Here is a 15,670-nt window from a genome sequence, read left to right as displayed (position 1 = left end):
GATGAAACAGCTCCTGCTGTGCTCTGGAAATGCCCAGCTGTGCTGCGTGACTGTGAACGCAAAGGAAAGGGCCCAAGGGAGGAAAGTGTATCTTCCCTACTTCTCTTCACACAATAGTCCTATGATAAACAAATGGGAGTGCAAAGCCTGCTGCCCTTCAGCAATCCTATAAAAAACAGCTTGTGTTCAGAGCAACCCTACAATAACAAACAGGCTGCACAGTTACAGAGTTCACAGGCAACTCAAAATGAATACATTTTCAAACAGAGATTGCAGAGGCAGTAAAGACATTTTAGGAGCTGGTGTTTTTTGAAAAGCAACTCTGGTAGTGACCTTTTCAGTGAATTTACCTCTAAATTCAGCAAAACTGGCCAGACAGTAAACGGATCCAGGCTTGGCAGGAGGCATTTCATAAAGCACTGTGCATGTGTGTATACGTGCAGGCTCACATGCAGATTCATTGTTAAAGCGGAGCTAGGAACAGAGTGGAAGCTGTATAAAGATGACCCTTGTCACTATGTTTATCTGCTCCCTGTGGGCCCCTTCCAAGTCACATCAGCTCAGTACACTGACAAAAACAAGTTGTTACTGGTGTCAGACCTGCCAAGATGATGCTGCTGCAGAGGAAGGAACAGCAAGCTGCTCTGAACGGTGCACCATCAGCAGGATTTGCAGCCACTGAGACAGGACTCTAAAGTCAAAAAAGAGACAAGAAAACAAAAAAGAAACCCCAAACCAGTTCTATGGGACCAAAAGTAGGCTTAACTAGGCTAGCACTGAATGTGATTACCATCTTGGATTCACTGCTTCAAAGCCATCTTTGAACTTTTGTCTCTGTCTCAGAAGTGGCTACTTCAACAGGAGCACTCATGCCTGAACACACAGGCACATGTCTACAGGCAGACAGATGTGCTTGTCCAGATGTACAAAAATGCAAACATGTGCTCACATCAGCAGATTTCTAGGCAGGGCAGCTGATCTAGTAAATAAAGTAAATAAAGTAAGGGGTAGCTTCCAAACCTGGCACCGAACTTTATATTTTGTTTTGTTCCTAGACTAAATCAGCAACTGCTCCAACTCAAGCAAAACATAACTTCCTTTTTTCTTAGTCCCCAGGGCTTCCTCAGACTGGTAGAGTCCTGCCTGGTCCTGCCTGGGGCACCAGATGAAGACAGCAGAGTTCCTGTCAGAGACACCTTTCCCTCAAGTACGCAAACAGGGTGGCCCCCACATAGGTAAAAGCGTTTGCCTGGAACCCACTAAGATGCCTTCAACGTTGCCAAGAAGTCCAGAGAAGTGTTTGCAAGACACCACCCACCACAGCAATTCCCTCAACACTGACTTAACAGACTAAATGAAGACACTAGCTTGACAGGTAAGATAATTGTGTGCTACCCTCCAGCACAGTCTTTTATCAGATACACTTTGGGGAGAATGTGATAAGGTCACTGGTTTAGCAGAGCAAATCTACAGTATTCAGTCCTTCTCTGAAATTCCAGCCTGGCCTGATACGTGAAATATCCTCTGCAGACCACACTAGTCTTTTCACTCCTGTTTTTGCACCTCTGTACTCCTAATTTGGGATCCTTCAAGCTGGCGTTTCATTGCAAGCTGACTACAGTAACCTAGGAACAGAATCCAGAATATGGGTCTTGTTAAGGACTCAAAGGACAAACAAAATGACATTTGAGAAGCCCAGTTTGCCATTGCAAGTACTGATGTGTCTCCATCCCCAAATGCATCTTTTAGGTATCTTTTTTTCCTAGTTTCAGATGCAATTATTTCAATTCTCAAGCCAGCTGTATTCCTATTCTTAAAATAGGTAAAGCACTGGCTATCTGTCAGCTCTACTGATTTTACAGGTGGCCTCCAACAACCAAGTCATATAAACTGGCCAGTAGTTCAAGGCTACACAGTCCTTCATTAAGAAAACATCCCTAATTAGGGCCTGATCCAAAGTCAATGGTTTCAGCCTTGAGTTACTTACAGTGGCATCCTAAGCAATTCCTGCTTTTTGTTTCCTTCTCTCTTTACACAGACCTTCAACCCTCTGAGAAATCCTATGTTCATATTTATTTGCACCATTCACATCTAGGGTGAAAATCTAGGCAAATAAATAAATCTCAACCATGAGCTCTTCAGAGAAGACACCATCTCTTGCCGTATCTCTTGACTTTGCACTGCTGAGTGGTCATTTCACATTGGGACTCAAGGCATAGTCCAAACACTAAATAAAACAAGATTATTTCTTCACTTTCCACTTGGTCTTTTTATAGTGCTTCTCATAGTGCAGGGTCCTTACACCCTACATCCTTCAAGGGCTTCCTAATGGTTTCCTCACTGTACTAGTTGAGATGTTCTTCAGATATTCCTCTGGCTATTATGTACCTCTTCAGCAGCTCTAAGGAAGCAAAGTAATGAGGTCTTCAGGGATTCAAATGAAAAGGGATAGCCCCACCTGGAGGAGAGATGGCTAAATGCTCCCAAGGCACACAGTTTCACTCCTGCTGGGGAGGTGTAAGAAAGATGCAGGCCCACTTAGGCAAGCAGTGTGCCTGACACCTCACACTCATGCTCCTGGAGTGAAGCACTTCAGGGACTAGGGTGCACAGCCAGGAAAAAAAGTGCAATAAATGGGGCACTGCCTCTTTCCTCTCACTTCTCTCCTTCTTCCTCCTGCAAAAATGTCACAGTGAGATGGCCCATTTCTCTGAATAAATCACTGCAGAGGACTGAAGAACATCTTGTTTCATAGGCACACATCCCAGAAAAAAAGGACCTTCTTAATGCTACAGATTAAAACCTAGAGATGCTGTGGCCATAATGTTCAGCTGACACCACTCTAGAAAGCAGAAGGAGGAAAAGGAAGTGTCTTATAAGATTTATTTTACAGCTTGTTATGTGTTTTCAGTGCAAAGCTTTCATGCTTTATGTGTTGGCAGGAAGTTTGCTAGACAGCAGTGCTCAAATGTAGAGTCATCAAGCCAACAGCTGGCCCTGCTAGTAGCTTTTTTTAGACTGCATTAGCGTTGACCATGCTGTTTAGATTGAGATATCCTGGGGAGCACATAATAGGGCAACCAAACACGATCAGCTCAGGGACTGTGGATGGGCCATGAAGCTCTTCACCTTTCTATTACTGGTTCCCATTTAGTTTGGTGACAGAAAGTCACTGCCACCTAATGGTTATTCCATGTGTCATAGGGAAGTTCATTTGCTTCTTCTCACCCCAGTTCACCACAGGTTGAAGCACAAGCAAAGAAAGCCACCACCGCATGCACTGGCTGTGGTGTAGAACAGCCCCCAGACCCCATTCACAATTGCCTTTTTGAAGGAATGCCATGGAGAGCTCCTGGGGATTTCGCTCTGCAGATGCAGTCCACCTCCATCATGAAGAAACTATTTTAGGACATCACTTCCTATTATTTAAGGCACACAGTGTTACTGAATCATGAAGGAAGTCCAAAGACACAGGCTATTTTATTGGCCTGAACTATCCAGAAACTGTAGGGGTTTTTTGGAAAACACACACACACGCATACACCCACTCATTTTCCTTCCAGGATCCTTTCATTGGACAACTTCACTGGGAGACTCAGCTCATTTTGAAAACACTCACCCCACTGTGAGAAGCAAACACAACAAACGCCAGGAACAGCCTCCAAGGAGCAAGGAATCCTATTCTGTATAATGATGGCACAAGGTTACACCTTCCAAATATTTGCGTAGATACTGACAGCCCAATAACCAGGAGTCTGAATAAGGAGAACATCCTCATTCTGCTCTCAAAAGGAGGAAAGTTAATTAACCTCCCCAAATGGCTTTTCCCTGACAAAGCAATTCTATACCCAACAAAGTTAGTTCAGGAATGGATTCCCACTGTCTTCCAAAACACCTTGACTACAGATCCTTTCTCTCCTTGCTACATCCTCTCCATTAAAAAAAATACCTGTATCCACGTTCACAGCAGTAACCTTTTGTCTTACAGAGGAACACAACACAAAAATGCCCTGCCAAAGATTTTCAACTGTGGACACTTCTGCTGAAATCTGCAAGATGACCAACCCATTGCAATCCTCTTACTTCACTGACAACAACTCAGAATCCCGTTGATGCCAGCCCTTAAACAAACTGCATGTTGTGAGATACCTCCTGACTGACAGTAGGATCAAGAGAAATTAATGCCAGCAATATACGAAGTGTCAACGAAGACATCCAGGTACTACAATGAGAGGCACACTGGAAATGTCACAGGGTAGGCTGACTTGAGACTGAGGAGACAAACATTCAAGGAGGCAGAAGAATGTCAGAGAAACACAGCCCTCTACAGAATAAAATGGTTTGCTGAGAAAGCAATAGGTAAGGAAATGGCACTGAGCAGGCTGCCCTCCTTCCTCCTCTGACCCAGTACAAGCAGAGGTAGAAATGGAAAGAAATGCCCAAGCTTACATGTGCAAAGATGGCCAGAATCATATAATGAAACAGACATGAAGTGAAGAAAGCTCATATCTCCCCTAATGCTCCTGAGACTAGACCTGCAGACATCTGATGTCTTGGGGCTAACCATGGCTACCACTGGCCTTGAGATCAGTATACTGGCATTATCATCATATGCAGGAAAACGGCAGACACCCCAGGAAAGCATCCGTAACTCAGGAGAAAGATCAAGTTACCTATGTGGTCCAGCCACCAATGGCGAGATGAAGCAACCACTGGGATGGACATAAAGCCTGACCACTTAAGGAGGTTTATCCCTGCTACAGGCAGGGGCAGGAATGGAAAAGATAAGACATTTTTTTGTTCTTGGCTGTTGCTGAGGAAGGGCTGTGAGTGCCATCAGGAAGGTGGATGCTCATATCTCCTGGCTGATGGGAGAACCAGAGAGAGGCAAACCAACCCCAGGGACACACACTGAATTCCCAGATACTGCCTCCTGCCTCATGGAAAGTAGTAAAACACCCCCAATCTGCTGGCCATAAAAAGGTGCTGAGAACTGAGGGGCTGAGAGCATTAGCATCAAAAGTGGTCCACGAGGGACAGAAAAATAGAGTAAGATTGAAGAGAATTCCTTGGAATTAGCCAGGAACCTGGCTAAAAGCCCCTGAGGAACCCATTTCCTTCTTAATCTGCTTTGCATTTAATTGTTTCCTAATGACTATGTCCCTCTTTGGCCCCAATGGACTCAGGGACTGGTGCTGCCACTGAGGCTTCCCATCTCTCATCTGAGGCCATGGGTAATTTAGAGGCTCCAGTTTAATGGCTAACTGGGAGTCCATGGAGAGCAAGTTAGGCATTATTAGCACCTACCAGTAAGCTGAGTACCAGGGGGAAGATACACAGAAAAAGTGTTTTTCCACTCCCAATTGCAAGCCCATCCTAGACACACATGCAGCTATACCCCCTCACCGGAGACAGAGGCACAGAAGCTGCACCCAGACCTGCTGGCACTACCCACAGTCCCAGGGTCACCAAATCCCTGCCTCACAGAATCTCTCTCCTAGGCACAGCACGAAAAGTGAAGAAATCAGTAACCAGTTCATACACATGCTTAAAAGAAAATCCCAAACTCTCAGCATATGAAGAGGAGGTTAAGCTGGCCTCACTGGAAAGACAGAAAGCAAATAGAGTACAACAAATGGCTGAAAGCACCAGAGAGCTATCCAGGACAGAGGCTAGTAGAAGCAACATCTGGGTAAGTATCCTTCACACACAACACTTATTTGGGAGGGGCATTTCCATCCTCTTGGCCCCATCCAGTGACTAATCTTTAGTACCAACTCCAATGGGGCAACTTCTTACAAGTCATTCTGAGCTAGTCCGAGACCAACAAAATCAGCTCCCACAGTGTTAAAAGACCTGCAAGATGGTAAAGACTTAGTTGCCATCCACTTAGAACTGCTCTGACATAAAGGGTTTGGCATGCAATTGCCCACGCCCAAAAAATTCTCCCATGCCAAACTGATGCTTTGCTAGCACAAGCTCTACAGGGATGTTGCTGAGGAACCCACAAGTGCTGTCACTGTCAGGCTCAGTGGTGGCCCTCCATAACACCTGCCAACAGCAGGACAGACCTCCACAGGCCAACGAGTTTTACTAACTCATGCTATGCCTGTGCCTACCTCCTCCTATCTCCCAGCTCATTCCCCTTCCTGCAGCCACAAGCTAGTGCTACCCATGCCACAGAGTGCTCTTGTGTCACCCTGACATGCTGTGCTTGCCACTGGCTCTGCCACGCACAGAGGCTGACTTGGCTAGTTTTGGCTGCCAAGCAGGGAGAGGCCAGCTCTGTGCAGTGCCGGCAAACAGGGCCCTTTCTGGCTGCCTGGGGCATCAATTGACAAACCATCAAAACCTGCATGACAGAGGTTAATGAAGCCATGGAGTGACGTGGCAAAAGGTCAGGAATTTGCAAGGACTGCTGCGAACTGCTGTCACGTGACAAGCTGTCCACAGCACTGATAACTTCATAACTTTGGTGTCGCTCAAGAAAGCTACAAGCAGCTCTTCTGCAAAACAGGTTTCAAAGGCATGTGACAGAGACACGGGCAGATGGAAAGTGAAGCTCCAGACTCCAACACCTCTATCTCCAGTTTATGCCAGGGCATCAATGCCACTCACCTGTGATGGGGAGCTACAGCAGAACAGCTTAGCATCTTTAGACAGGAGAGGATGAGAACAAGTCCAAGGAAGCCACTCTGCAGACTATCCCAAATACTCTAAGACCACACCGATTATGTGGATTTTCTGCCAGAGGAATACTAAAGCATGCTGGAGTCCAGTGCCACTGATTTCTACCTGGCCCACCACTGTTTCCAGCTTTAGAGTCCCTCCAGTCTGAAACACCCTGGAGAGCACCACCGCATGCATTACAACCACACCAGTGGACTGAATCCTACATGCACTAAGAAGAAAAATGTGGTTAAAGACCTTACTTCAAACACACTATGCAGACTGGCCTAATTTGGCATAAGCCATATTTCTCACTCCAAAGAGGCCTTGAGCTGGAACAGCAGAGAGACCCTAGCTACACACACAACATGTGCACTCAACTAAAACCCAGTGTCACTCACAGCTCAAGGTTTTGTAGGGCTGTAGGTTGGAATGAAAGGTGCAGCACAAGACTGAGAGGAGCAATAGCGGTACTTATCTTCCTTCTCACTAGAAATCCTTTTTCTATTCACATTAATTACTGATATCAAAACATAACAATGTGTTTTGCAATAAGATGTACATTTCTTTGCCCAATTCTTATTTCTTCAGAGATCTGCAAGCCTGATTCATCCCTATTATTTCCCCTCCAAATTACTCTTTTTACTTAAATCCCTGAGCCTTCTTATCCAATAAGCAGGATAAGAAACTACTGCCAGGCCCCTCTCAGCAGCTGACCTCCACACAACCAGTCTGGGCAGCAGAGAACCGGTGACAGAGCCCAAATGCATCTTACCCCATACACCGAGTACTTGAATCTCTAATGGACATAAGTGAGCACTGGTTGCATGTGGCTACTCTTGACAAGGGACGTTCTCCACTGGGCAATGCAGGTCCTGCAAGAATCTTATCTAATATGCAGCACAGTTTGCTGTTAACAATTTGGTAGAAGGCATATTGAATTATTAAGCTGACAGATTGATGGTTTGATATACAGTAATGGCTTTGGCAACACACCTGTGCCTTGCAGTTTCCGAGGAACACAATCTAGTGCTATCACCCACCTGTGATTTGAGGAAATCATACTCCTCTGATCCGTATGGGACGCTCCGAAGAGAGGTCAGGTAGTCATAGGTGATAACTGCTGTCTGCAAATGAAACCAGAAATGTTGAGCAAGCTCTACAGTTATCAAACCAACAAAACTTTGTTAAGGAGAATGCATGCAGTTTAGGCTCCACAGTGAAGTTTATGGTAACAGAGTCATAAGAAATTAAATTAAAATATTTCAATTTCAATGAACTTTTATAGAAAGCAGGACAGGGACCTCATTGACATGTAACTATTAAAAATAAGCAACACTTGGCACTCCTATACTGTCTTCTATTTGAGAAACTCAAAGCATTTTCATAATCTCTGTACAGCACCTCGCACAGCAGACTCCCATTCTCAACCATCTGGGGCTTCCACAATAAGGTCTGCTGCTAGTAATAGAGGCCATGCCATGCAGACCCTGTTTGTGCCCCATCAGATATTCCACACTTCATCTTCACACCACCACACTGGTGCATGCTGAGCTCAGTCTGGGGAGGTGGCTCAGCAGGGAGCAGAGTGACTGAAGACAAGCTCACCGATTAGCACAAGCAGCAGTACTTTTGATGATATTCAACTGCACAAAGGACTAGAGGTACAAAGGGTCAGACACCCAATTACAAAATAACAATATGGGGATCCAGCTAAAGCTTTTTAGCTAGACGTAGCCACAGACAATGGAATTAGATTCCTAAGTGCCTTAATGATTTCTGAAAATGGATCTAGGGTATTTCACAATTTTATCCTATGACTAAAGTTCCTCTCTTTCCACAGTCAGAACACCAGCAAATGGAACAGAAACATACAGGTCATGTTTATTAAGTTTACTGGGAGGGACAGAAGGGAATGTACATCTAGATGAGCCTGTCCACTAACCTGCCATTTGAACTTCAAGATCATTGCCATAAAGAACCATTTGCTAACTCAGATCTAAAGTCAGATTTCCTAAAATCTCCCTACTGAAGGGGTAGCATCCCATTCTGGGACAGGATACTAGCCCCACTTTTCACTGCAAACATGCCTAGGAAGGGCATAAAGCACAGTTGTGAAAGCCAGGGAGGCAAGGGGATCAAATCTGGTTTGAGACAAAGTCACTGGAACTGACAATACAGAAACAGTCAAAAGCTCAGAGATGCATCCAAGAGGGGACCAAGCTGGGAATCGGTTACAAACAGACACACTCCTTCCTTGTGGAGGTTAGGTTTCTCATGTTTCCTGTTTTCCGAACTGGAAACAGCACAGCAAATTTTTTTTCTGGCTTTTCAGGCTTTCTTGCCCCTGGTGAACTCAGGAGCTACACAGCTACACAGAGACCCATTCAGAAGAAAAATTGTTCAAAGCATCTTCACAACCTCAAAGAACAACTTTGAAGTGGAGGGAGGTTCAAATCAGCCTTGCATGAAGGCTTGAGTTGGTTCTTATTTTATCTCTGGTCCACGAGGGTAATTATCACCTCCAACTTGAAAAGAAGCAGCTAACAGATTGGCCTGTATTACAGAGGAAGAGGGAATTAATTAAGTGGTTGCTAATTACATCGTAATCTTAAACACTAAATTAGTATTATGATGATCCTGATAGGCAACTCTGACATTGCCAAATCCCTGCTAGTGTCTGAGATGTATTCCAGCTACTGCACAGAACGTTCCTTCCACATACCCAAAACAACTGGGATACCCTCAAAGAAATATAGCAAATGCACAACCACTCTGCCAGGTTTCTAATTTTACCAGAACATAGAAACTGTCTGAAATGTGTTGCTGGCCACGCCACTGGCTTCGTTCTCATCCAAGACTAGTGCTGTCATCCATGTTACAGTGTGAGACTGAATCTGAGAGACATAAAAAGACCTACAAGATCAACCAGTCCCTCCACTTACAAATGCCAGATTACTTCTTTAACTGATCTTGTATCCAGTCCAGTGTTAAATGTCCCAAAGACTTGGGCTTCTACTTTGTATCAATGACTTCTCAATACCTCGCACTCTTCCACCACTCCTAAAACTATCCTCAGATGTTACCAAGTCATGGCACAATGTTCCCTCTGAATAGTTGTCTACCCACAGGTAAGCAAGAGTGAGTTCCCTAAACTGAGGTGCAAGAAGAAATTTTCTGCTCATGCGCTTCAACAAGTTTCTTAGGAGAGTGTGCAAAGGACTACTGAACCAGTACGCTTAAAATACAAGCAGACTCAAATCGTTCCAGAGTCCTGTAGTTCTAGGTCAGGTTTCTTGGCCTCCGTGTGTTCTTTTCGCCAGGCTTTTGTTTTGTTTTGTTTGCCACACCACAACTTGTCTTAAAGTTTTGTGTCTGCTGCTGCTGAACTTAGTTCTTAAGAATTACAGCCTCTTAATTACAACCTGCTTTTGCCTGGCTATTGTCCAATAATTGAATCAAGCAGCCAGGTTAAGAAGCCTGGGCAGGGCTAGATTGAAGGACAGATGCTTTGGATCCATGCAGATGCAACCAATATCGAAAGTCACTTGTTTGCTACAGAGTTTCAGCTTTCATTTACAAAAAGAGCAAGCCTGAGAAGCTGAGTGTCTTAGAAAGGAACATGTCTAATTGCTCTGTTGGCTTCACCCGGTCCATAGCTAAGGAATGAGAGCAGTTTGGGCTGCCAGTGCTCAGATGAGAGCTGACCTCTGACTTTCCAACAAGGAGCAGACCCCAAGCTGGGAAGGCAGAGGTCACTGGTGCAGCAGGACTAAAGAATCTCTCGGAAGCAACCTAACCATATGCAGTCCTGTATATTAGAGGGAACACAGAATTCAAAAGAGACAGAAAATTCGTGTTTGAAAAGTATACAGACACACAGATGCAAACACATGCTGCCATAACCTAAAGAAGACTGAGCATTGGTAGCTTGTTTTTGAAGGTGTCGTGGTTTAACCCCAGCCGGCAACAAAGCACCACACAGCCACTCACTCACTCCCCACCCCACACAGTAGGATGGGGGAGACAATCAAAAAAAAAAAACCTCATGGGTTCAGATAAAGACAGTTTAATAGGACAGAAAAGGAAGGGAAAATAATAACAATACTAATAATAATAAAATAATAATAATAGAATATACAAAACAAGTGATGCACAATACAATTGCTCACCACCCGGTGACCAATGCCCAGCCAATCCCCAAGCTGGGTGTTCCCCAGCCAACTTCCCAGTTTACATACTGGGTATGATGTCATATGGTATGGAATATGGTATGGAATACCCCTTTGGAACATTTGGGTCAGCTGTCCTTGCTGTGTCCCCTCCCAGTTACGTGTGCACTCCTAGCCTTTGCTGGCAGGGCAGTATGAAAAGCTGAAAAGTCCTTGACTTAGTATAAATACTGCTTAGCAACAACTAAAACATCAGTTACGTTATCAACATTACTCTCATCCTAAATCCAAAACACAGCACAATACCAGCTACTAGGAAGAAAATTAACTTTATTCCAGCCAAAACCAGAACAGGGGGTCACTGCTTGCAGCTATGGGTGCAGAACCCTCTAACGCATTTAAGAGCAGGGCCAGTGAAGTGCCCATGACTTGTGACTTCCCTGAAGGCAGAGGACGTGAAAGTCAAGCACGTCTTTAGATTCACCAGCATCTAAAGCAAAAAAACCCTCCTTTTCCCTACTTCCTATTCATCAGGAAAGTAATCTCTCACCATCACTCAAAACACAGACCAACTGCACAGCTTCATCACTGCACACTTCTCACTTATTTTTGTCTTAAACAGAAGATAGCCACAAAAACTCTGGCTTCAAGAAAGACTGAGAAACACTGGTCAAGCAGGCAGAACTCAAGGGCAGACTGGAGACCCCAAACAGTCTGAATAGCAGAATCCCCTCCAGGCACATTAAGCTGTGTTCCCCCTCTGTGCCTCAGTTTCCTGTGCAGTAAAAGGGAGAGAGCTACTCCCTGCCACCAGGCAGCACTGCCTTATGGTCAGGGACAGAGCACGAAGCTTAGCACTTACTAGGTAAGAAGGAAAGATTACAGTTTGTACTTCTGCCCTCACTCTTTCAAAATAAACACTCACTTTTCACAATATTTCATGATGCAGCTTGCACATATAAACGGCATGGCATCTGAGCCAACCCAGAGAGCTTGTTTCTTATTGCACCTGCCCTCAGGAGCTGACTCCCTGTAAAACTCATTAATGAAGTGCTTAAAAGTCATAGAATATGCAGACAGAGAGCTACTTACTACTGGGGGTCTGTAAATGATGGAGATCGTGGCCTGAAGTGACAGATGTGTAATGCAAGTGAGGTACAGGGAGACTGATACCCCCTCCAGAGTCTCTGCTCTGGATCATCAGATCTGTTCCTGGCTGCTCATGGATTCATCAGTGAATATCCTCAAGGAGAAGGCAGCAAACTGTTTGGCTAGCAGTCTGCATTCTCAGGTTTTCTGGAGTGGTGATCAACACAAGGGTGAAATAGCGGTGATGCTAGGCAGATGTAGTGTTTATTTTACAAATCTGGAATCCAATCTCAGAAGTACATCATCTCCCATCCTCACTTCACCCTTGCTTTGAGAATGATCCTCAAAACACCTGCCCTCCTCTCCCCAAATCTCTCATACTAAGGGTCACAGGGCAATGGCTACTGTAGCATATCAATACAACAACCACGATCCTTAAAACAAAAGGTTCCAATGTAAAAAATGGCATATGCAGACAAGATGGTTTGAACCATTGAACTGTTACCTACTAACTAGGTCACTGTTAAAGGCAGCAGGACACTGTACCTAGGTGACTGACCTGGAAGGGTGGCTGATGAAGACATGGGCCCAAAGTCAGCCCTTGCTCTGAAGGTCCCACCCTATTTGGGGAAACAGAGACAGTTCTCTGCAGCCCAGTATCTCTTTGTTTCTTTCCAAAACGTGCAACGACAGCTCTATTCTTCATATGCCTTCACCCCTTTTCTCCCCACTGTGTCAACAACTTGAAGAGCTCCCTATTGACCTTCTGACTCTCGGAGCCAGGTGCCAACTGGAAACGCAGAGAGGGAATGCAGGAAATCCCAAGTTCTTGTGAACTCCAATTCCCTTACCCAACTAGGAATCCTCCTGCGCGTTACTAGGGTGAAACTTACTGTGGCAATGGCTCGGCCCACACGAACAACTCCAAAATCATTGGGATCCAGAAACTTGTTTCCATACAGATAGATGCCAGAAGCAGCTGCTGCCAACGAGGCAAGTTTCAAGGCCCTTCGTGCCATGACTGATGAACCCTGCCGAGACACAAAACAGCAACTGTAACATCTGAGAAGGATGCAGTGATCAGATGCCTACAGCCCCAAGGGACGTGACAAAACAGGTTTTAATTGCTCCTTTGCTAATAATGCATTGCTAGCACTGCCCCCAGCCAAGAGCTCAAGCAATCATGCAGCGACCAAACGTAAGCTGTTCTGCTCTGACTCCATAGCTATTCCTAACTCAACAGTGTCTATGGGCCACAAACCCAGAAGTACCTCACTGCTAGACCTTGTGCACCCACAACAAAACATTTGTTCATGGTCCCAAAGGCTTTACAAGGAGAAACAACAGGTGGACAGAGAGAAGGGAGTACAAGCTCACCAAAACTCAATTCTGATCACAGCAATAGGCTGCCTCTTCAATGCAAATGTTTTGAAGATACCACAGCACAGGCAGATTGCAAGGGGATAATAGAAGATATAAAAAAGCAAGGTTTAAAAAGAGCTCTTGCAACATCAAGAACACCCAAAACTTGCTGGAAACTCTGCCAGACTAGTTGCGAAAGTGCCTCACTGCTGATGAGTGGTAGGGCAAGAGGCAATGCATCCCTGGAGGTCGCACATGCAATTCCAGCAGCCAGTGGCAGACAGCTGCATACAACGCAGGGGATGGGAGACCTGATCAGAGTGACCAAGCGAAATCTGTTTTCTCATCATCACTACCCCACTCAAGTGCCAGGCAGGGACTGCACTGGCAGAACGGACATCTGCAGAAATCAACAGCCTAATCCTGGCTCTGTCACAGGCCCAGCACAGGCCTAGGGTGAGACACTTCTCACTCACTTTTTGTCTGGGAGACAATGGTGGGGAACAAACGCATCTCCCACACTAAGCACTTTGGAGCACTGTATTCATTGCTTACAGTATATAAAGTAGTGTAAACATGTAATTCATTACATGATATATGTATTATGATTCTTTATGTCACTTTAGAGGATTCAGACCTGAAAAAAAAATCACAAATTAGGTGTATTTTTCTTTCCTTTCCCTTTGGCTGGTATTAGATAGAAAATATGGTTGACCATTCTTTCTGCTTACACTACGAATCAAGAGGCATGGTTTACCTACTCTGCAAGCTCTCAAGAGCACTCCTGACAGAGTGTGGGCTTTTACCCCATCAAGATGGAGTCCACTAATCCTGCCACTCTTAGACTTGATCAAGAAACTTTCCTACTTCTTGCTGTGAGCCTTTATCAGGGTCAGTCTGGTGTGTGCCTTTTCTCTCGGAAGCCTTATAACCAAAAAACACGTGCAGTGACACAGGTCAAGCCTTTCAAAAACAGTTCACAAGAACACAATCAGTGAAATAGACTAACATAACACAAGAGACCTCTGTACATGAACCTTAGCTAAACTTTATTATTTCCTTTCATTTCCTTACAAGTCCTAGGTAACTTTGAGGCAGAAAAGCCAAGACACATTCTGTCAGCACCTGTCAGAGCTGCCTGCAACACCCCAGCTCTTTCTCCTCTTGGAAGGGGTAGCTGGCTGATCAGGACTCCTCCAAACCTACAATCAAACTCAAGACAAAATAAACCTGGCCCCTTGACTGCAGCCAAATGAACACGTGCTTCCCCCCAAGAAAGCTGCCCTCCTCCCCCTGCCTCACAGAAAATCTACAAATTTAGGGGCTCCTTCCTGGAGGGCTGATCTCTTTTGCACAGAAATCTCCTGTATCCTCCATCACCTTCAAAAGACATTTTCTGCAACATGTTTTAATTAAACCATTTCTGCTCCTTGTACGTTTTTGTAAAATTTCATTTATTGGAAATCGAAAGGTGCAAACAGTGACATTTTTTCAACACAGAAAATATGCCCCTCTCTTTCATTATTTTTTCCTTTACTTTCTTTATTACTAAAAGAACATTTGCGTGAAAGCAGGATGCAAGTCCATCTGTTCTTGCATCTTATTCCTACCTGAAGGTATAATCTGCAGTTCGTGACATCACATCTATTGCCATACCCGCCAGCTGTACGTCACGAGCAGAAGATGGGAACTTTAGGTAGCAAATAAACAGGCAGAGCAGCTGAGCTCTTCAGCAACAAAGTTCCTGCTTTCATGCTTAATGTGTTGTACCAATAAAAAGGGAAGAAATAAACCCCCTCCAATATAAGGTACAGAAATGGAATTGTCAGAAATCAATTGTATTTCAAAGTTTTGCATAAGGTGTCGAGGAGCCTTTTCCATGTAAATGAGCCATTACGACACCCCTAGGGGGATCTTAAAGACCCTGTCAGCTGTGAAATAGCCTCAGGATGTCACCGCCTCTCGTTATAAAGGCCCGCGTTGACGGGCCGCCTCCAGCTCTTCCGCCGCCTAGCTGAGCCGGCTGCTTTGACTTTCACACGACTTCACAGGCGGAAGGTTCCCGTTCCTTACAGCCGGGCGCCGTGCCTCTCCCACTCCCACTCGGGGGACCCGGGACGGACGGCGGCTACCGGGCTCCCGGAGCCCAGGAGGCGACTCCCTCGAGGCCCACCACCGCCGCCTGCCCGGGCCTGTGCCCCGGCGCGGCAGCGCGGCCCGGGAGACCGCGCCCTCCCAGGCCCCGGGAGCCCTGACCGCCCCCGCGGGCAGCGGGGACAGCGCGCCCAGGGCGGCCGCAAAGCCCCAACGAGGCCGATCCGCGCGCCCGAGCCCGCGCCCGAGCCCGCGCCCGCAGCAGCGCGGCCCGAGGTCTACCC

At 45.7% G+C, this 15,670-nt stretch overlaps 1 protein-coding gene across 2 annotated transcripts in view; it reads right to left on the bottom strand.

Moving 5' to 3' along the window:
- ADCK1 (aarF domain containing kinase 1) overlaps positions 1 to 15,670 on the bottom strand; it is an 81,200-nt gene that overhangs the window by 65,145 nt on the left and 385 nt on the right. Inside the window, exons 2-3 of one of the 2 annotated variants that reach the window (XM_010583778.1) lie at positions 12,824 to 12,961; positions 7,713 to 7,796 (exon numbers count right to left, since the gene is read on the bottom strand). In XM_010583778.1, coding sequence (XP_010582080.1) covers positions 7,713 to 7,796; positions 12,824 to 12,949 — 210 coding nt within the window. In that variant the 5' untranslated portion in view covers positions 12,950 to 12,961. Of the gene's footprint in view, positions 1 to 600; positions 668 to 7,712; positions 7,797 to 12,823; positions 12,962 to 15,670 lie in introns of those variants that run through there. The other variant, XM_010583779.1, reaches the window with a different exon arrangement.

The sequence above is a fragment of the Haliaeetus leucocephalus genome, unplaced genomic scaffold (assembly GCF_000737465.1).
Source record: "Haliaeetus leucocephalus isolate CR32 unplaced genomic scaffold, Haliaeetus_leucocephalus-4.0 Scaffold932, whole genome shotgun sequence".
NCBI classification, from domain to species: Eukaryota; Metazoa; Chordata; class Aves; order Accipitriformes; family Accipitridae; genus Haliaeetus; species Haliaeetus leucocephalus.
This window is presented reverse-complemented; position numbering and strand designations above follow the sequence as displayed.